This window comes from Capra hircus, chromosome 6 (assembly GCF_001704415.2).
Source record: "Capra hircus breed San Clemente chromosome 6, ASM170441v1, whole genome shotgun sequence".
In the NCBI taxonomy this organism is placed as follows: domain Eukaryota; kingdom Metazoa; phylum Chordata; class Mammalia; order Artiodactyla; family Bovidae; genus Capra; species Capra hircus.
In genome coordinates this window covers 19305995-19323996 of record NC_030813.1, presented here as the reverse complement: position 1 = coordinate 19323996, position 18002 = coordinate 19305995, and the positions used below count along the sequence as shown (strand labels likewise).

The window sequence follows — 18002 nt, the reverse complement described above, 5'->3', positions numbered from 1 at the left end:
TTGCATTTCAGAAAAAGTTTCCTTATGAATGAAGAAATAGAGGAAAACAATAGAATGGGGGATCTCTTCAAGAAAATTAGAGATACCAAGGGAACATTTCATGCAAAGATGGGCTCGATAAAGGACAGAAATGGTATGGACCTAACAGAAGCAGAAGATATTAAGAAGAGGTGGCAAGAATACACAGAAGAAATATACAAAAAAGATCTTCATGACCCAGATAATCACAATCGTGTGATCACCAATCTAGAGCCAGACATCCTGGAAAGCAAAGTTAAGTGGGCCTTAGGAAGCATCACTATGAACAAAGCTAGTGGAGGTGATGATATTCCAGTTGAGCTATTTAAAATCCGAAAAGATGATGCTGTATGCCAGAAAATTTGGAAAACTCAGCAGTGGCTACAGGACTGGAAAAGGTCAGTTTTCATTCCAATCCCAAAGAAAGGCAATGCCAAAGAATGCTCAAACTACCGCACAATTGTACTCATCTCACAAGCCAGCGAAATAATGCTCAAAATTCTCCAAACCATGCTTCAACAGTAATATGAACTGTGAATTTCCAGATGTTCAAGCTGGATTTAGAAAAGGCAGAGGAACCAGAGAGCCAACACCCGTTGGATCACTAAAAAAGCAAGAGAGTTCCAGAAAAACATGTACTTCTGCTTTATTGACTATGCCAATGCCTTTGACTGTGTGGACCACAACAAACTCTGGAAAATTTTTAAAGAGATGGGAATACCAGACCACCTGACCTGCCTCTTGAGAAATCTGTATGCAGGTCAGGAAGCAACAGTTAGAATTGGACATGGAACAACAGACTGCTTCCAAATAGGAAAAGGAGAATGTCAAGGCTGTATATTGTCACTCTGCTTATTTAACTTCTATGCAGAGTACATCATGAGAAACGCTGGGCTGGATGAAGCACAAACTGGAATCAAGATTTACAGGAGAAATATCATTAACTTCAGATATGCAGATGACACCACCCATATGGCAGAAAGTGAAGAACTAAAGAGCCTGTTGATGAAAGTGAAAGAGGAGAGTGAAAAGTTTGGCTTAAAACTCAACATTAAAAGAAAACTAAGATCACAGCATCCGGTCCCATCACTTCATGGCAAATAGATGGGGAAACAGTGGAAACAGTGACAGTCTTTATTTTTGGAAGGTTCCAAAATCACTGCAGATGGTGACTGCAGCCATGAAAGTAAAGATGCTTGCCAGGGTCCAGCCCCAATGGATCCAGGGAATTCGAAGCAGGGATGGAGTTGGCATCCTAGGAAAAAACTTATTTAACTACAGATATATAGAGAGATTAGAAACGGATAGTGTAGTAGGAAATATTGGTGGAGAAAAAGAGGCTGAATAACTTGGTTTACGTGGAAAACTAATAAAATCTCGAGACAAGAGGTTTGCACCATCTACGTTAGGCTGCTGGCGTACACTTGAATAGCGGAGGGTGCCCCACTTTGGGCTCCCTCTCGCGTGGATCTTAGAAGCCAGGGCAAGTAAGTAGACTTGGTGAGCCTCCATGCTCCAGATGGGAATTCAGCCGGAAAAGGGGAGAACATGGGGGAATCCAGCATTGGTGCAAGACTCAAGACTTTATTTTCAAAATCAGCTTATATACTCCAAGTTTTACATAAAGAAATAATGGAATATGCAGAGTTATGCAGGGGCAGCAGTCCTGACCCTCATTGAGACCAGGCTTTCTTTTTGCATACCTTCCCATATACAGAAGATCTCAGGTGGTTTACATTATCTTCTGGCAAAGAGGCCTGTTAAAATTTTTATGGCTCGCTTCCTAGATAAATGTCTATCAACCAGGAAACTCTTTTTCCTTAGAAGTGTTTTTTCTTTACTCTGCATCACCCTCTAAGTACTAAATAAAGTTACATTCCTGTAGAACAAAGGTGCAGTGGGTTATAACAAAGAAAGTACTTAACTCAAAAATCTAATGCTGCTAATGCCAGGGCTACTATCTGTTTTTTCTATATACCAACTATATCTACAAATAAAAGATATGAAAATTTGGTAGCAAGTTTTGGCTCAACAAATGAAACTTTTAATCAGTCCTATTCTAATGGTTTTGACTCCTCGGAAGCCCCTACATTCCTAGGATGTTTTAAGCTTCCTGTGCCTCTTGCGGTGGTCGGGAGGCCACAAGCAATCACATGTGCAGCTGTAAGAGTCCTGCAGGCAGGCTAGAAAGCCATCAGAGGGGTTTTTGGATTGAAACATTCTTATTATGCCCAGGAGATTTATTATCTAAAAGCTCTAAATTAAATTTTTCCAGAAAAAGGTGGTGGGGGGACAGCCCCCTGTTAATGTCAGAAGAGTAGGTGGAAAGCATAACACAGTAAAGCAGGCAGACTCTGGTTTTTTGGGGGGTGGATGCTCAGGAAATTCCAGGGGGAACCCCTGAAGCCTGATCACGCACTTGCGTTTTGTCAGGCTTCCTTCCTCATAACCTTTGCCATGGGCGGGATTCTTCACGCTGGCTCCCGGCAGATGCTTGCTCTTGGAAGAAAAGTTATGACCAACCTAGACAGCATATTAAAAAGTGGAGATATTACTTTGCCAATGAAAGTGCATCTAGTGAAAGCTATGTTTTTTCCAGTAGTCCTATATGGGTGTGAGAGTTGGACTATAAAGTAAGCTGAGTGCTAAAGAATTGATGCTTTTGAACTGTGGTGTTGGAGAAGACTCTTGAGAGTTCCTTGGACTGCAAGGATATCCAATGAGTCCATCCTAAAGGAGATCAGTCCTGAAGACTCATTGGAAGGACTGATGCTGAAGCTCAAACTCCAATACTTTGGCCACCTGATGCAAAGAATGACTCATTGGAAAAGACCCTGATGCTGAGAAAGACTGAAGGCAGGAGGAGGAGGGGATGACAGAGGATGAGATGATTGGATGGCATCACCAACTCAATGGACATGAATTTGAGTAAACTCTGGGAGTTGGCAATGGACAGGGAGGCCTGGCATGCTGCAGTCCATGGGGTTGCAAAGAGACGAATGAGTGACTGAACTGAACTGAACTGAACTGAAGAATGAAGAAGTGTACTTTCTTGTTCTCATTTCAAAGTCCAGATATATTTTCAGAAGCAGGAACATACAGCAAGACAGAAATGATAAAAATCACTGTGGCTCCAATTTTGCCAAATACACATTACTCACCCTATTTATATGTAAATTGCATAACTACCATGATACATATAATCTAAGCATCACATCAATGCACAATATTCCCAACTATTCAAGCTACAGCAGTACTCAGTATTCAGAGCTCTGTGACCCACGGCAAATGGAAAGGAGCCAGAAATCACAATCTTTTCTGCAATAGGAGTCTGCATTTTAATGATGGAAGATTAATGAGGGCTTGCTTTAATAAGATTAGTTATTCAGCAGGAAACTCAGTTTGGGATCTCATTACGAAAATGCCCACCCTTGTCCTTGATGAATTGTAGCCTGAAGTTTTGTTGGAGGTACAGAAATCCACCTAAACAATTATCTTACAGACAGAACACTGAAGGCTATGATCTGGTGGGGGAGGAGAAAGAAAGACTTCATATACAAACTAATAACATGCAGCTAAAAGTATGTGATTATTAACAGAATAATGAAAATGTTAGAAAAATTCTCCATTTCATCACACCTTTCCCACTATTCACTCACTGTTAATAATCTCTATATTAAAAATATAAAATCTGTTTTCAAACATAAATTTAAAAATAGTCTCAAATTTTCATATTATCTACACACCTGAGAAATAGGCCAACAAAACATAATAAAACAAATCAAGATTTCAAAAACCAAAAACAAATCTTCCTATTAACATTTTACCTTTGTTAAATCTTTCATTTTGCTCTTTCTCTGTGACAGAAGAATAGTCACAGAAAATGGAATTTTTCCAGGTTAAGATATTTTTCCTTTCTCTTCACTTCTCTGTTGTTAACTTTAGGATTCTCGATAGAGACAGACTCTTGCCTAGAGGATGTTTGAAGATATGTGTAGTCATTTTTCAGAAATAACATGTACGCATTTTATTGTCACAATGATTAGGGGATATTAGCAGGCAATCAGTGGATAAGGGCTAGGGATGATCAGTATTTGTCATATACTGGACATGCTCATCCCACAAGGAACTGTCCTCATTCAACGTGACTTATGAATCTCTCACAAGACTGATCATATATATATAACTAATACTTTACCTTACTAGAATTAAAGCTTTTACAAGATGTTATACAAAAATAGTCCAGTAATTATAGGAGGGGGTCATAATAGAGAGGGAAGCATAAATAAAGATTTTGTGTCAAACTTATTATATCTACTAACTACTGTGAGCAAGAATCCCTTAGAAGAAATGAAGTAGCCCTCATAGTTAAAAAAAAGAGTCTGAAATGCAGTACTTGGGTGCAATCTCAAAAATGACAGAATGATCTCTGTTTGTTTCGAGGGCAAACCATTCAGTACCAGAGTAATCCAAGTCTATGCTCCAACCACTAATGCTGAAGAAATTGAATTTGAATGGTTCTATGAAGACCTACAAGACTTCCTAGAACTAACACCAAAAAAGGATGTCTTTTCATCATAGGGATGAGAATGGAAAAGTAGGAAGTCAAGAGATACCTGGAGTAACAGGCAAGCTTGGCCTTGGAGTACAAAATGAAGCAGGGCAAAGGCTAATAGAGTTTTGCCAAGAGAATGCACTGTTCATAGCAAACACCCTCTTCCAACAACACGAGAGATGACTCTACACATGGACATCACCAGATGGTCAATACCAAAATCAGACTGATTATATTCTTTGCAGCCGAAGATGGAGAAACTGTATACAGTAAGCAAAAACAAGACTGGGAGCTGATTGTGGCTCTTATCATGAACTCCTTATTGCCAAGCTCAGACTTAAACTGAAGAAAGTAGGGAAAACCACTAGGTCATTCAGGTATGACCTAAATCAAATTCCTTACAATTACACAGTTCTGAAGTGAAGTGAAAGTCACTCAGTCGTGTCCGACTCTTTGTGACCCCATGGACTCTACAGTCCATGTAATTCGAAGTGACAAATAGATTCAAGGGATTAGATCTGATAGACAGAGTGCCTGAAGAACTATGGATAGAGGTTCGTGACACTGTACAAGAGGCAGTGATCAAAACCATCCCCAAGAAAAAAAAATGCAATAGGCAAAATGATTGTCTGACAAGGCCTTAGCAGAGAAAAGAAGAGAAGCTAAAGGCAAAGGAGAAAAGGAAAGATACATGAATGAGAGTTCCAAAGAACAGCAAGGAGAGATAAGAAGGTCTTCCTCAGTGATCAATGCAAAGAAACAGCAGAAAACAATAGAACGGGAAAGACTAGAGATATTGTCAAGAAAATTAGAGATATCAGGGGAATATTTCAGGCAAAGATGGGCACAATAAAGGACAGAAATGGTATGGACCTAACAGAAGCAGAAAATATTAAGAAGAGGTGGCAGGAATACACAGAACTATACAAAGAATATATTAATGACCAGATAACCATGATGGTATAATCACTCACCTAGAGCCAGACATCCTGGAATGTGAAGTCAAGTGGATGTTAGAGAGCATCACTATGAACAAAGCTAGTGGAGGTGATGGAATTCCAGTTGAGCTATTTCAAATCCTAAAAGATGATGCTTTGAAAGTGCTACACTCAATATGCCAGCAAATTTGGAAAACTAATCAGTGAGCACAGGACTAGAAAAGGTCAGTTTTCATTCCAGTCCCAAAGAAAGGTAATGCCAAAGAATGTTCAAACTACTGCACAATTGCACCCATCTCACATGCTAGCGAAGTATTGCTCAAAATTCTCCACGCCAGGCTTCAACAATACATGAACCACGAACTTCCAGATGTTCAAGCTGGATTTAGAAAAGGAAGAGGAACCAGAGATCAAATTGCCAACATCTGCAGGATCACAGAAAGAGCAAGAGAGTTCCAGAAAGACATCTGCTTTATTGACTATGCTAAAGTCTTTGACTGTAGATAACAATAAACCGTGGAAAATTCTTCAAGAGATAGGAACACCAGACCACCTGACCTGCCTCATGAGAAGTCTGTATGCAGGTTAAGAAGCAAGAGTTAGAACTGGACATGGAAGAACGGACTGGTTCCAATTGGGAAAGAAGTATGTCATTACTGTATATTGTTACCCTGCTTATTTAACTTATATGTAGAGTACATCATGAGAAATGCTGGGCTGGATGAAGCACAAACTGGAATCAAGATTGCTGGGAGAAATATCAATAACCTCAGATATGCAGATGACACTACCCATATGGCAGAAAGCAAAGAGGAGCTAAAGAGCCTGTTGATGAAAGTCAAAAAGGAGATTGAAAAAACTGGTCTAAAACTCAACATTCAAAAAACAAAGATCATGGCATCTGGTCGCATTACTTCATGGCAAATAGATGGGGAAACAAAGGAAACAGGGACAGACTTCATTTTCTTAGGCTCCAAAATCACTGCAAATGGTGACTGCAGCCATGAAATTAAAAGATGCTCGCTCCTTGGAAGAAAAGCTATAAGAAATCTAGACAGCATTATTAGAAGGCAGGGACATTACTTTGCCAACAAAGGTCCGTCTAGTCAAAGCTATGGTTTTTACAGTAGTTATGTATGGATGTGAGAGTTGGACAATGAAGAAAGCTGAGCACCAAAGAATTAATGCTTTTGAACTGTGTTGTTGGAGAAGACTCTCGAGAGTCCCTTGAACTGCAAGGAGACCAAGTCAGTCAATCCTGAAGGAGATCAGTTCTAAATATTCATTGGAAGGACTGATGCTGAAGCTCCAAAACATTCGCCACCTGACGTGAAGAACTGACTCATTGGAAAAGACCCTGATGCTGGAAAAGACTGAAGGCAGGAGGTGAAGGGGATGACTGAGGATGAGATGGTTGGATGGCATCACCGACGCAATTGACATGAGTCTGAGCAAGCTCCGGGAGTTGGTCAGGGAAGCCTAGCATGCTACAGTCCATGGGGGTCGCAAAGAGCTGGACACAACTGAGCGACTAAACTGAACTGAACTGATACAAATCACTGAATTATTAAATAATGAAGATTCCCCTCTGTGGTGCAATCCACAGCATCTGGAGGAAGCATCTGGATCTTCTGGGTTATCTCTATGGGACTTGGCAATCAGGGAAATCAAGTGCATGCTTGTGTGCTAACTCGTTCCAATCCTGTCCAACTCTGCAAGGCAGTGGAATTTTAGCCCCCCAGGCTCCTCTGTCCCTGGCAATCTCCAGGCAAGAATACTGGAGTGGGTTGCCATGCCCTTCTCCAGGGGATCTTCCAGACCCAGGGATGGAACCCACAGAAGTCTCCAGAGGCTCCTGCATTGTAGGCAGATTTTTTACCACTGAGCTACCAGGGGACCCCAGGGAAATCAAGAGAAATATGCCATTGCTCACATAGCTTGTTGTGCTGTGAGTGAGAATGCCCTTTATCACTGACAAAGGAGTCTTGGATTTTCTACCAGTATCCATGAAACAGTAAGAGGCTCATTTATTAGATTTAAGTAGGGTAAAATCAAATCCAAGATCTGAAAGGATCCCTGACCTGATTTCTATATATATATAAACAGCACATTTAATTTCCCCTCAAATGATGCAAAATCATTAGAAAACTTTTAAGTTGAAATCCTAATGACTCTTACCTTTTATGTATATCTAGACTTTTATTTCCGCCATGCTATTAGCCTTTCCCAAATCAATATTATGCATATATATTTAATAGTCATTGTTTAATTAGATTTCAAACTTGTGAAGATCAGATGCATGCTAAAAGAGGGTTAGAGCAGTAATTGGTGCACAGTAAGCAGTTAAATTGTGTTTAAATTATTATTATTTTTAATAATACTGTTTTTTGCTTGCCTCTTCTCATATACCACATTCTTTCAGAGTTTAATTATTCTGATTAACTAAGGTAAACTATTTTCCATACGTGATTTTTAAATTCTATCTATGTTCAAGAATATATCTAAGGATTTTATAAGACTCTCTTTATAATTTCATACATATTTTTGTATATTGCTCAGTTGTGTTCGACACTTTGTGGCCGCATGGGCTGTAGCTTGCCAGGCTCCTCTGTCCATGGGATTTCCCAGGCCATTCCCTCCTCCAGGGGATCTTCCCAAATCAGGGATCAACCGATGTCTCTTACATCTCCTGCACTGGCAGGTGGGTTCTTTACCACTAGTGCCACCTGTATAACTAAATTAATATAGTTTTCTGTTTTTATCACAAGTGGTCAGTGGTGCTTTCAAGGGCATTTTTTTGAAAAGAAATCCCTTTTTTTATGTCTACAGCTTAGTATTTTTCCCTCAGAAATCTAACACCACTACTAATTAGGCAATCAGTTCCTCTGTAATTTCTTCAATTCCAGCCATAAGATTTAATCTAGTATTGCTATGGTTTTTCCAGTGGTCATGAATGGATGCGAGAGTTGGACTGTGAAGAAAGCTGAGTGCAGAAGAATTGATGTTTCTGAACTGTGGTGTTGGAGAAGACTTTTGAGAGACTGCAAGGAGATCCAACCAGTCCATTCTAAAGGAGATCAGTCCTGGGTGTTCACTGAAGGGACTGATGCTAAAGCTGAAGCTCCAATACTTTGGCCACCTCACGCGAAGAGTTGACTCATTGGAAAAGACCCTGATGCTGGGAGGGATTGGGGGCAGGAGGAGAAGGAGCGACAGAGGATGAGATGGCTGGATGGCATGACCGACTCAATGGATGTGAGTTTTAGTGAACTCTGGGAGTTGGTGATGGACAGGGAGGCCTGGTGTGCTGCGATTCATGGGGTCGCAAAGAGTCGGACACGACTGAGCAACTGAACTGAACTGAACTGTCTTGTAATATATATCACATTTATAATGTGAAGAAGCAAGAAAGGTAGAGTTATATAAAAATAAATACTTAATATGATAATATATATCTATATTGGTTAATTTTTAAATAATTTTTCATCTCCATACATAATTGTAGGGTTTGATCTTATTTTGTTTGTTTTATAATATGTGTATATAGTTTGGAGCTCTCACTGAATAAGCCATGTACTCCACTAAAAGGTATTTTTCCACAGGCCTAGAAGCAAATTCCACTGGATAGTAGGGATGGTTACTTTAGGCCTGATGATCACACCACAGAGTTACAGCACAACACACAGAGCAATGAACTAGAATTAGTACACATATGTTTTGTCTTTGTTCCCCCCCTTGAAAGATGAACCAGACAGAGGGTTGTCAATGATATGCTAAAATTTTATGTCCTGAGATTTAGTTTTATTACCTTCTCAAACACTAAATTTCTTATCTATTAAATGATGAAATTACTTTCTTCATACACCTTACATATTTGACTTGAGTATCAAATGAAATGTTTATGAAAGTAGTTTTAAACTTCAAATCACCCTGCAAGAATTTATACTGTTTAAGTGTTAACACTTTAACTGCATTTTTAGTGTTAATATAAACATTTTTCACTTTTAATCTTACCATAAACATACTGTTTTGTGGATATAAGCCTTAAAAGGAAAGGTATTTTTCGACTCTGTGGACAGAACTCAGTTCCCCATTTCAGTATGATCAGTAAACAAAGAAGGTTAAGATGGAATAATAAGATTCCTAACTCAAAAAGGATTTTTTTTCTTTTTAGTTTTACAAAAACCTATGACATTGTACTCTGTCTTTTAAAAGAGGTTTGACTCCATGCCACAAGCTACATGTGAGTAATAGGCTAAGCTACACTCTGACTAACAAGAGTCAGCTCTGACTTTTGGTTTGATAAGGAACCTGAGAAGCTAATGAAGTAAGCCCAAATCTGGCAAAGCTTCCAAGCAATATCTCAAGCAAAACACAGAAGCAGCTATTAATACTTAACAATTCACTAAGTTCCAATTTCCTACTTCTTCAAAAACAAGCCTAAATATCATAAAATCCAAGTGAAAACTGCTGACAGCACAATTTAATACAACACTCCACTAACAGGTTTTTCAAACTAATTTGATAGTATCAAGAAAAACAAGATACTTCCCTTTACTAAGTGAAGACATGGAACATAGCCATATAAACTTTATCATACAAGTCTATAGTTAGTAGCAGAAACTTGTTTAGATAGATGGACTTCTTCTGACAGCAAAACTTTAAAAACAGTTTTATTCTGTTGTCTTGCAAATTGCTGCTTTTTTTTTTTTTTACATCATTTCTATTAATGCACCAGGTACTTACATCTGGAATAAATCCAATCTCATTGAGATGATTGCTTAGCTCTGGATCATGAAATGCAATCATCTGAGAGAACACAGTCAGATACTCTGAAATGACAATAAAGTTTAAAACAATCATTGTTTTCACATAGTACATCAAATAAAGACATGAAATCCACATAAATTAGTTTTATTTACACTTTGAATTAGATTTAGTCTCTCCACGAAGAAAACACATTTTATTAAATAATTTTCTGTTTTGTTACTACTTCAATCACTTATGGCTAATTATTAAACAAGAAAAGCTTTTTGTTAAAAGCTATATCACAACTTATTTTCTACCTTTAGAGCTGTCAGTTCATTTCCTGAATCACAAATTATTCAAATAACGAATGGCTTTTTCCCTATTACATTCAACAAATTATTTTCTCTAGTGATATTAAACCTGTTTCACATTTATCACTTTTTCAGAAACTGTAAATAGATACTTAAATAAGGAATAACACTGTCACATATAGAATAATTATACCTCAAATTTATTTACATATACAGATATAGAAATTTGTTTCAGTAAAGTGAAGATGCAGGACAGACCCCAAAGGGGAACTTCTGGATTTAACTTCTAACTTCATTTTTTCTCTTTCCAGTTACAGATGGTATGTTTATCGTCCCAACTTACCTAGAAGCCAGAGGTATGCTACATCAACAATCAAGAATGACAACCCACTCTAGTATTTTTTCCTGGAGAATCCCATGGACAGGGGAGCCTGGCAGGCCATGGACCATACGGTCTCAGAGAGTCAGACACGACAGAAGCGACCAAGTATGCACGCACACTTCATTTTAAACCAGAAAGTCACTCCTCAGGCAATTCTCCACAGCTATGCTCCAGTTTATCAAATGTCTTTCTTACTTGAGCCTGATAGAAGATAATTACTATGGTGAATTACATGGCTAATTAAGAATCTACTGAAGAAACCTAACCCATCATGAAAACATTTTCCTGGTGTTCAACCAAACACTGACGGCTGGATTTATATATGTATTATAACTGCACATATGTTGCTGTTGTTCAGTCACCAAGTTGTGTCCAACTCTTCATGACCCCGTGAACTATAGCATGCTAGGTTTCCCTGTCCCTCACCATCTCCCGGAGTTTGCTCAAGTTCATGTCCAAAAAAAAAAAAAACAAACACACACACATACACACAAACGTATATATATAATACACACAAAAATAGGTAGATATAATTATTTTGCATATTATATACCATATATTATTTCATATATGTAAAATACACTATAAGGCTGGCATAAATTTTAGTTGCTCAGGATAGGCTTTAGAATGAGATACAGTATGCTTGTTATATTCAGAAAAATTTCTTTAAAGGAAAAGATATGGCAGAACTGATGATACCAGCACTGTCATATTTGTGCTATGTCAAATTTCAAGTTATTTAAAAAATGCATTTAATGGTTCCTTAGGACAAACGAAACAAATTGAAATGCATATGTCTTTTGATTTGTAAACTAAGAGAATTTAAGAGAAGCTACTGAAAAACAAACTAGTAATAAAATTAAAACAATAGATTCCATGGATTTACTACTGAATCTTTTAAATGTTCATAAAACACTCTAATTTTGGTTTATAATAATGAAAATTCCCATCAAGAGATAAAATATCTCCCAAAATAGTATTTTCTGATAGGTGACCTATGTAGGTGTACATGTGTGTGTTCAGTCACTCAGTTGGATCTGAATCTTTGTGACCCCACGAACTGCAGCCTGTAAGGCTCCTTTGTCCATGGAATTTTCCAGGCAAGAATACTGTAGTAGATTGCCATTTCCTACTCCATGGGATCTTCCTGACCTAAGGAATGTCTCCTGATATTCCTGCAATGGCAGACAGATTATTTAACACTGCACCATCTGGGGTAAATGTCAAAAAAAAAAAATCAAGATATTTATGAAATTTCCACTTAAATTTCGAGTGAGGTTTAATGGTGTTCTTTTCCACACAATCATGTCTCATATAAATTTTCTGTTTTAATGAAGCTTTGTATTTGAAAAAATTTTTGCAATGAGATATAAAATGAATACTCTTTCTCCCTTCTAATAAGATCATATTAAAATTCTTATTCCTCTCCTACAGCATAGCTTTTTTATTACATACTTTGAAAATTTTATTATTAGTCACATTACATTTTTATTAATTCCTAGTAGGCTTGCTCCATGGCAAAGCTTTTTGTAATCAATGTTAATTGTGACAGAGACAAACAGCTGGACTTTTATTTTCTTAAACTGGCATACCTGAATTTGAACCAAACTCAGATTAGATATTAAACAATTATTAGAAAACACCATAATTTTTTGTGGACTTGGAGAAAATATTAAACTTAATTATTTCTTCATGTGTTTTAGTGATAAACTGTCACCATATTTTGTTGGGTCAAAACCATAGACTTAAGTGAGTTTTGATCACTTTTGATATAATAACTTTCCCTATAAAAAGGCAAAGAAACATTTCCTTACCTTGTATTACATGTGAGTTGTCTTTCAAGAAGAAATTGTACAGGTATTTGGGGATAAAAGCAGACATACAGGCATAAGCCAGAGCTAAAAAAGAGTATGGCAAATATAACAAATTGGTTAATGAGGTAAAAGATCAGCAGTCATTCACTCACTCAGCACGCATTCCTTGAATCTATTTTTAAACAAGAATTACTTAGCAACTGATGGAAGCACAAAATTATATGGGGAAAAACCCTACAGAAAATATTGTGCACAACGAGAGATAACCACTCCAGTAACTTTTCAATTTCAAACTACTATAGCAGCAGCAAAAAGAAAAAACCACCACCACCAAAAAAAAATATATATATATATGTACTGCAGAAATTGTTATCCTATAAAATAAAAATCTTTATTATCAGAACTTTATGCATTTTAAAATCCCTAAACATAATAATCATTATTGTGCTACATAAACTAAAATATCCATAATTTTTACTGATGCAAAGAGTCTGAGAACATTGGATTTAAAAACACTAGTAATAATTGTTCTTTCAAATATAGATCAAATATAGATGCCATTCTTAAATCAATATGTATCATAATGAACTATGCTTAACTAAACACAGCAAGGCCTCTTGTCTAGATTAAAAAGTAATACTAGAGAACAGGCATTTTTAAAAAGCATTCAAATAGTGAAGTTTTAGTTCTCTGGGATTATGTCCTCCAAAGTTTCATAAAAATGGTCACCGAAGTAGATGAATGCATTTAGAATAATCCACCAGGTTCTCTCTAAATCTCTGCTGCTGCTGCTGCTGCTGCTAAGTCGCTTCAGTCGTGTCCGACTCTGTGCGACCCCATAGATGGCAGCCCACCAGGCTCCCCCGTCCCTGGGATTCTCCAGGCAACAACACTGGAGTGGGTTGCCATTTCCTTCTCCAATGCATGAAAGTGAAAAGTGAAAGTGAAGTCACTCAGTCTTGTCGGACTCTTTGTGACCCCATGGACCGCAGCCTACCAGGCTCCTCCGTCCATGGGATTTTTCCAGGCAAGAGTACTGGAGTGGGTTGCCATTGCCTTCTCTGCTCTAAATCTCTAGCTACAGCTAAAAACCTCCAGAAATAAATTAATCCTTCACATCCTCTAAAATGAGTCACAACAGATTATTTCACAGAAATTTACAGGCTCTACTAGGAAGACAGCAAGCTTTCATGTTTGAATAAAATATTTTAGAACAATAAACACAATAATTATTTAAATGATAAATAGGCTTACCTTCATTATTGAAATTTAAATATAGAAATGGAGCACAAAGTGAGTCAAGACCTGATGGAGAGAGATTGGGGAAAAAATTAAAATAAACATAATCCAGCAGAATTGTACATACATACCTTATTCAGATCTCTGCATTACTTTCATATAGATTCAGATACATACATATGATCCATTCAGAAATATGTTATGGATTATTGTGAGGAGTAACTGATGGTAACTAGCATATAGTAAATATCCAATATAAATCAACCATTATTATTATTAAGGTTATATACATTGAAGAGAGAAACATAGTAACAGAAAAATGTACAAATGATAGAAGGGTTGAATACAGTCCCTGTCTGTGTGATCTTGGTAATCACTTAACTCCAAAGAGGTTTCCTTGTCAAGGAGATGAAAATTTTTCTTACATGTTTCTCTTCTTACATGTTTATTAGATGAAAAAAAAATTCTTTAAAAAACTGTGAAGTAAAATATATACATGATATTTCTTTTATTGATAATAATGCTATTCACACATTGTCATGCTAAAAGAATGTATATAAATTTATCTATAACTGTTAGGGAGACATGGAATGCTAAAATGAATAGAGCTAGAAAAAAACAATAGCTTTATTTTCAAGTTTGGCCAGAAATAGACATAGAATTGAAATATAAAGATTACTATTCATAACAACAAATTAAAAAATAACACTAGGTGGAATGGATTTCTCACTCATGAATTTATCAATGACAGCTAAAAGAGTAATGAGAAAAGGTAAAAATCAAGGAGATGGAGCATTATAGATATTTTTTAAAAAGAGAAAAAATGATAACTTCAGGCTGATATATATTCCCCTATTCCTAATAACCTAATAATATCCTAATCTGTTAAGCAAAAGCTGTAAATCATTAAATGTCAAGAATATAAACCATCCCCAAATTATTTACAGTACAAAATTATTTTATTATTTGCATCAAGGATTAAAAATGTATTCACAAAGATTGCACTAGTATGAAATATTCTTACTACTTTGCTAATCAACATGATGACAAGTTGTCTCATTAAATGTCATGCATTTAAATGATATTCACTAGACATTTAGACAGTTTTAAAAAAAAGTTCTCATATAAACATCTCAAAAAATGGAGCATAGCTTAGTATTGACTTTCTTAAAGCCGAAGATAATTTGATAGTTTGTTTTGATTTTAAAAATTATCAGTCATGCAACATGTTCCTAACACTTCAAAAAGTCTTAGTAATTGGGGGAAAAAGTTACCTTGCCAATACACAAGATCAGGATGGGACACGACCCAGGCTTTTAAGACACGCCGAAATTTTGCATGACCTTCTGGTGAGGATAACAGCTCATCATATTGATGACAACGAGGAATATCCACTTCAATCTGCAAAACAGCAAAACAATACGGTAGAACTATAATAGACAGATCACCAATAAATCCCAAGAGAAGGAAGAGGAGAAATTGTATTATGAATTCAAGAATAGGCCGCCTACATAATACTGGTGTTTTGAAGTGTTTGAACTTTATACTAATCCTCCAGGAACACTAAAAAGTTTTAAGTATACTTAAATAAGAAAAGCAGGTCATTTCTTTTGAAAAAGGATGTACTAATTTAGTTTTCAAAAAATCTTACTTTACAATCTGGTCTAAATAAAGCACAAATTCTTCAGAAAAAAAAGGTACATACTAGGAAAAGTTACTTGGCTTAAATGCTTTAAAGAAAAAGTTCTGACTCACTAATGAGTTTTTAGACTATATCTGAGAGAGGTAAGACTTCAGTTCAGTTCAGTTCAGTCGATCAGTCACGTCCAACTCTTTGTGAACTGCAGCACGCCAGACCTCCCTGTCCATCACCATCTCCCAGAGTTCACTCAAACTCACGTCCATCGAGTCGGTGATGCCATCCAGCCATCTCATCCTCTGTTGTCCCCTTCTTCTCCTGTCCCCAATCTCTCCCAGTATCAGGGTCTTTTCCAATGAGTCAACCCTTCGCATGAGGTGGCCAAAGTATTGGAGCTTCAGCTTTAGCATCAGTCCCTCCAATGAACACCCAGGACTGATCTCCTTTAGAATGGACTAGTTGGATCTCCTTACAGTCTAAGGGACTCTCAAGAGTTTTCTCCAACACCACAGTTCAAAAGCATCAATTCTTTGGCGCTTAGCCTTCTTCACAGTCTAACTCTCACATCCATACATGACCACTGGAAAGACCATAGCCTTGACTAGATGGACCTTTGTTGGCAAAGTAATGTCTCTGCTTTTGAATATGCTTTCTAGGTTGATCATAACTTTTCTTCCAAGGAGTAAGTGTCCCTTAATTTCATGGCTGCAGTCACCATCTGCAGTGATTTTGGAGCCCCCCAAAATAAACTCTGACACTGTTTCCATTGTTTCCTCATCTATTTGCCATGAAGTGATGGGACCAGATGCCATGATCTTCGTTTTCTGAATGTTGAGCTTTAAGCCAACTTTTTCACTCTCCACTTTCACTTTCATTAAGAAGCTTTTTAGTTCCTCTTCACTTTCTGCCATAAGGGTGGTGTCATCTGCATATCTGAGGTTATTGATACTTCTCCCGGCAATCTTGACTCCAGCTTGTGCTTCTTCCAGCCCAGTGTTTCTCATGATGTACTCTGCATAGAAGTTAAGTTAAATAAGCAGGGTGACAATATACAGCCTTGACGTATTCCTTTTCTTATTTGGAGCCAGTCTGTTGTTCCATGTCCAGTTCTAACTGTTGCTTCCTGACCTGCATATAGGTTTCTCAAGAGGCAGGTCAGGAGATCTGGTCTTCCCATCTCTTTCAGAATTTTCCACAGTTTATTATGATCCACACAGTCAAAGACTTTGGCATAGTCAATAAGACAGAAATAGATGTTTTTCTGGAACTCTCTTGCTTTTTTGATGATCCAGCGGATATTGGCAATTTGATCTCTGGTTCCTCTGCCTTTTCTAAAACCAGCTTGAACATCTCCTTATTGCTAAATTAAGACTTAAAGAAAGTAGGGAAAACCACTAGACCATTCAGGTATGACCTAAATCAAATCCCTTATGATTATACAGTGGAAGTGAGAAATAGATTTAAGGGACTAGATCTGATGGACAGAGTGCCTGATGAACTATGGACAGAGGTAAGACTCATGCTTCTCTAATATCATATGCATATAATGGCTGCTGAGCATTCGGGATGAAAGGAAGAAAATTCCTCATGCCTCTCTAAAATTGAAAGATTTGGCAAACTTATCTAGGTTGTTTAAGATAATCTATATCATACCTGTCTATCTGTAGGAATTGGAGTGTCTTTATCAATTGCATCATACTTGGCATGAATAGCCCCCTGCATAAAAAAAAAAAAAGAGAAGATAAATTACTTCTTTATACCCTTAATAAATTATAAATTTAGGCAAAATCTACTTAAAAACATCTGTCTTTGAAAGCACACTCAATTATAGACATGCACACTCAAGCTCAACGTATAACCTTAGAAAACTTTTCTACATTTTGACAGTTTGTGATAAAAGTCTGAAACAATTTACCATTTTGCTGAGGCAGATGTTTGAATCATATATACTGTAAGACATACATGATGAATGAGTCATATGGCTAATGAGTATGCTGAGCTAATCTCCCAGCCTCCACAATGACACAAAATGCAGCTTTCCTGTTCTTTATTCACTGTATCTCATGCATAGCAAACTTCAAGGAGAAAATTTTTTTTAATTCAGGGGAAGGGTGGTGGGGTTCATCCCACAAGAAATATTCCTGTTAAAAGTTGGTAATGAAAGCAAAAATAAAAATGAAACTGTTTTCAGGAATGGTAGTTCAGCACAAGGAAGCAGAACTTTGGGATGAATTAGAGTGGGATATCATGTAGTTATAAGATCATTAAGAGACTAGAGGAATCATTTACATTTTTCAGTTACACCATCATAGAAAGAACAATTGAATAAACCACTTAAAATTTTGGTCATGTTCTAT

The 18002-nt window shown here is 37.1% G+C and overlaps 1 protein-coding gene across 3 annotated transcripts in view; it reads right to left on the bottom strand.

The window, feature by feature from the left end:
• TBCK (TBC1 domain containing kinase) overlaps window positions 1-18002 on the bottom strand; it is a 205372-nt gene that overhangs the window by 108687 nt on the left and 78683 nt on the right. For all 3 annotated transcript variants that reach the window (XM_005681337.3, XM_005681336.3, XM_018049238.1), the window contains 5 exons: window positions 17299-17361; window positions 15281-15407; window positions 14022-14072; window positions 12768-12851; window positions 10258-10343 (listed from right to left, as the gene is read on the bottom strand). In XM_005681337.3, coding sequence (XP_005681394.1) covers window positions 10258-10343; window positions 12768-12851; window positions 14022-14072; window positions 15281-15407; window positions 17299-17361 — 411 coding nt within the window. The remainder of the gene's footprint in view (window positions 1-10257; window positions 10344-12767; window positions 12852-14021; window positions 14073-15280; window positions 15408-17298; window positions 17362-18002) is intronic.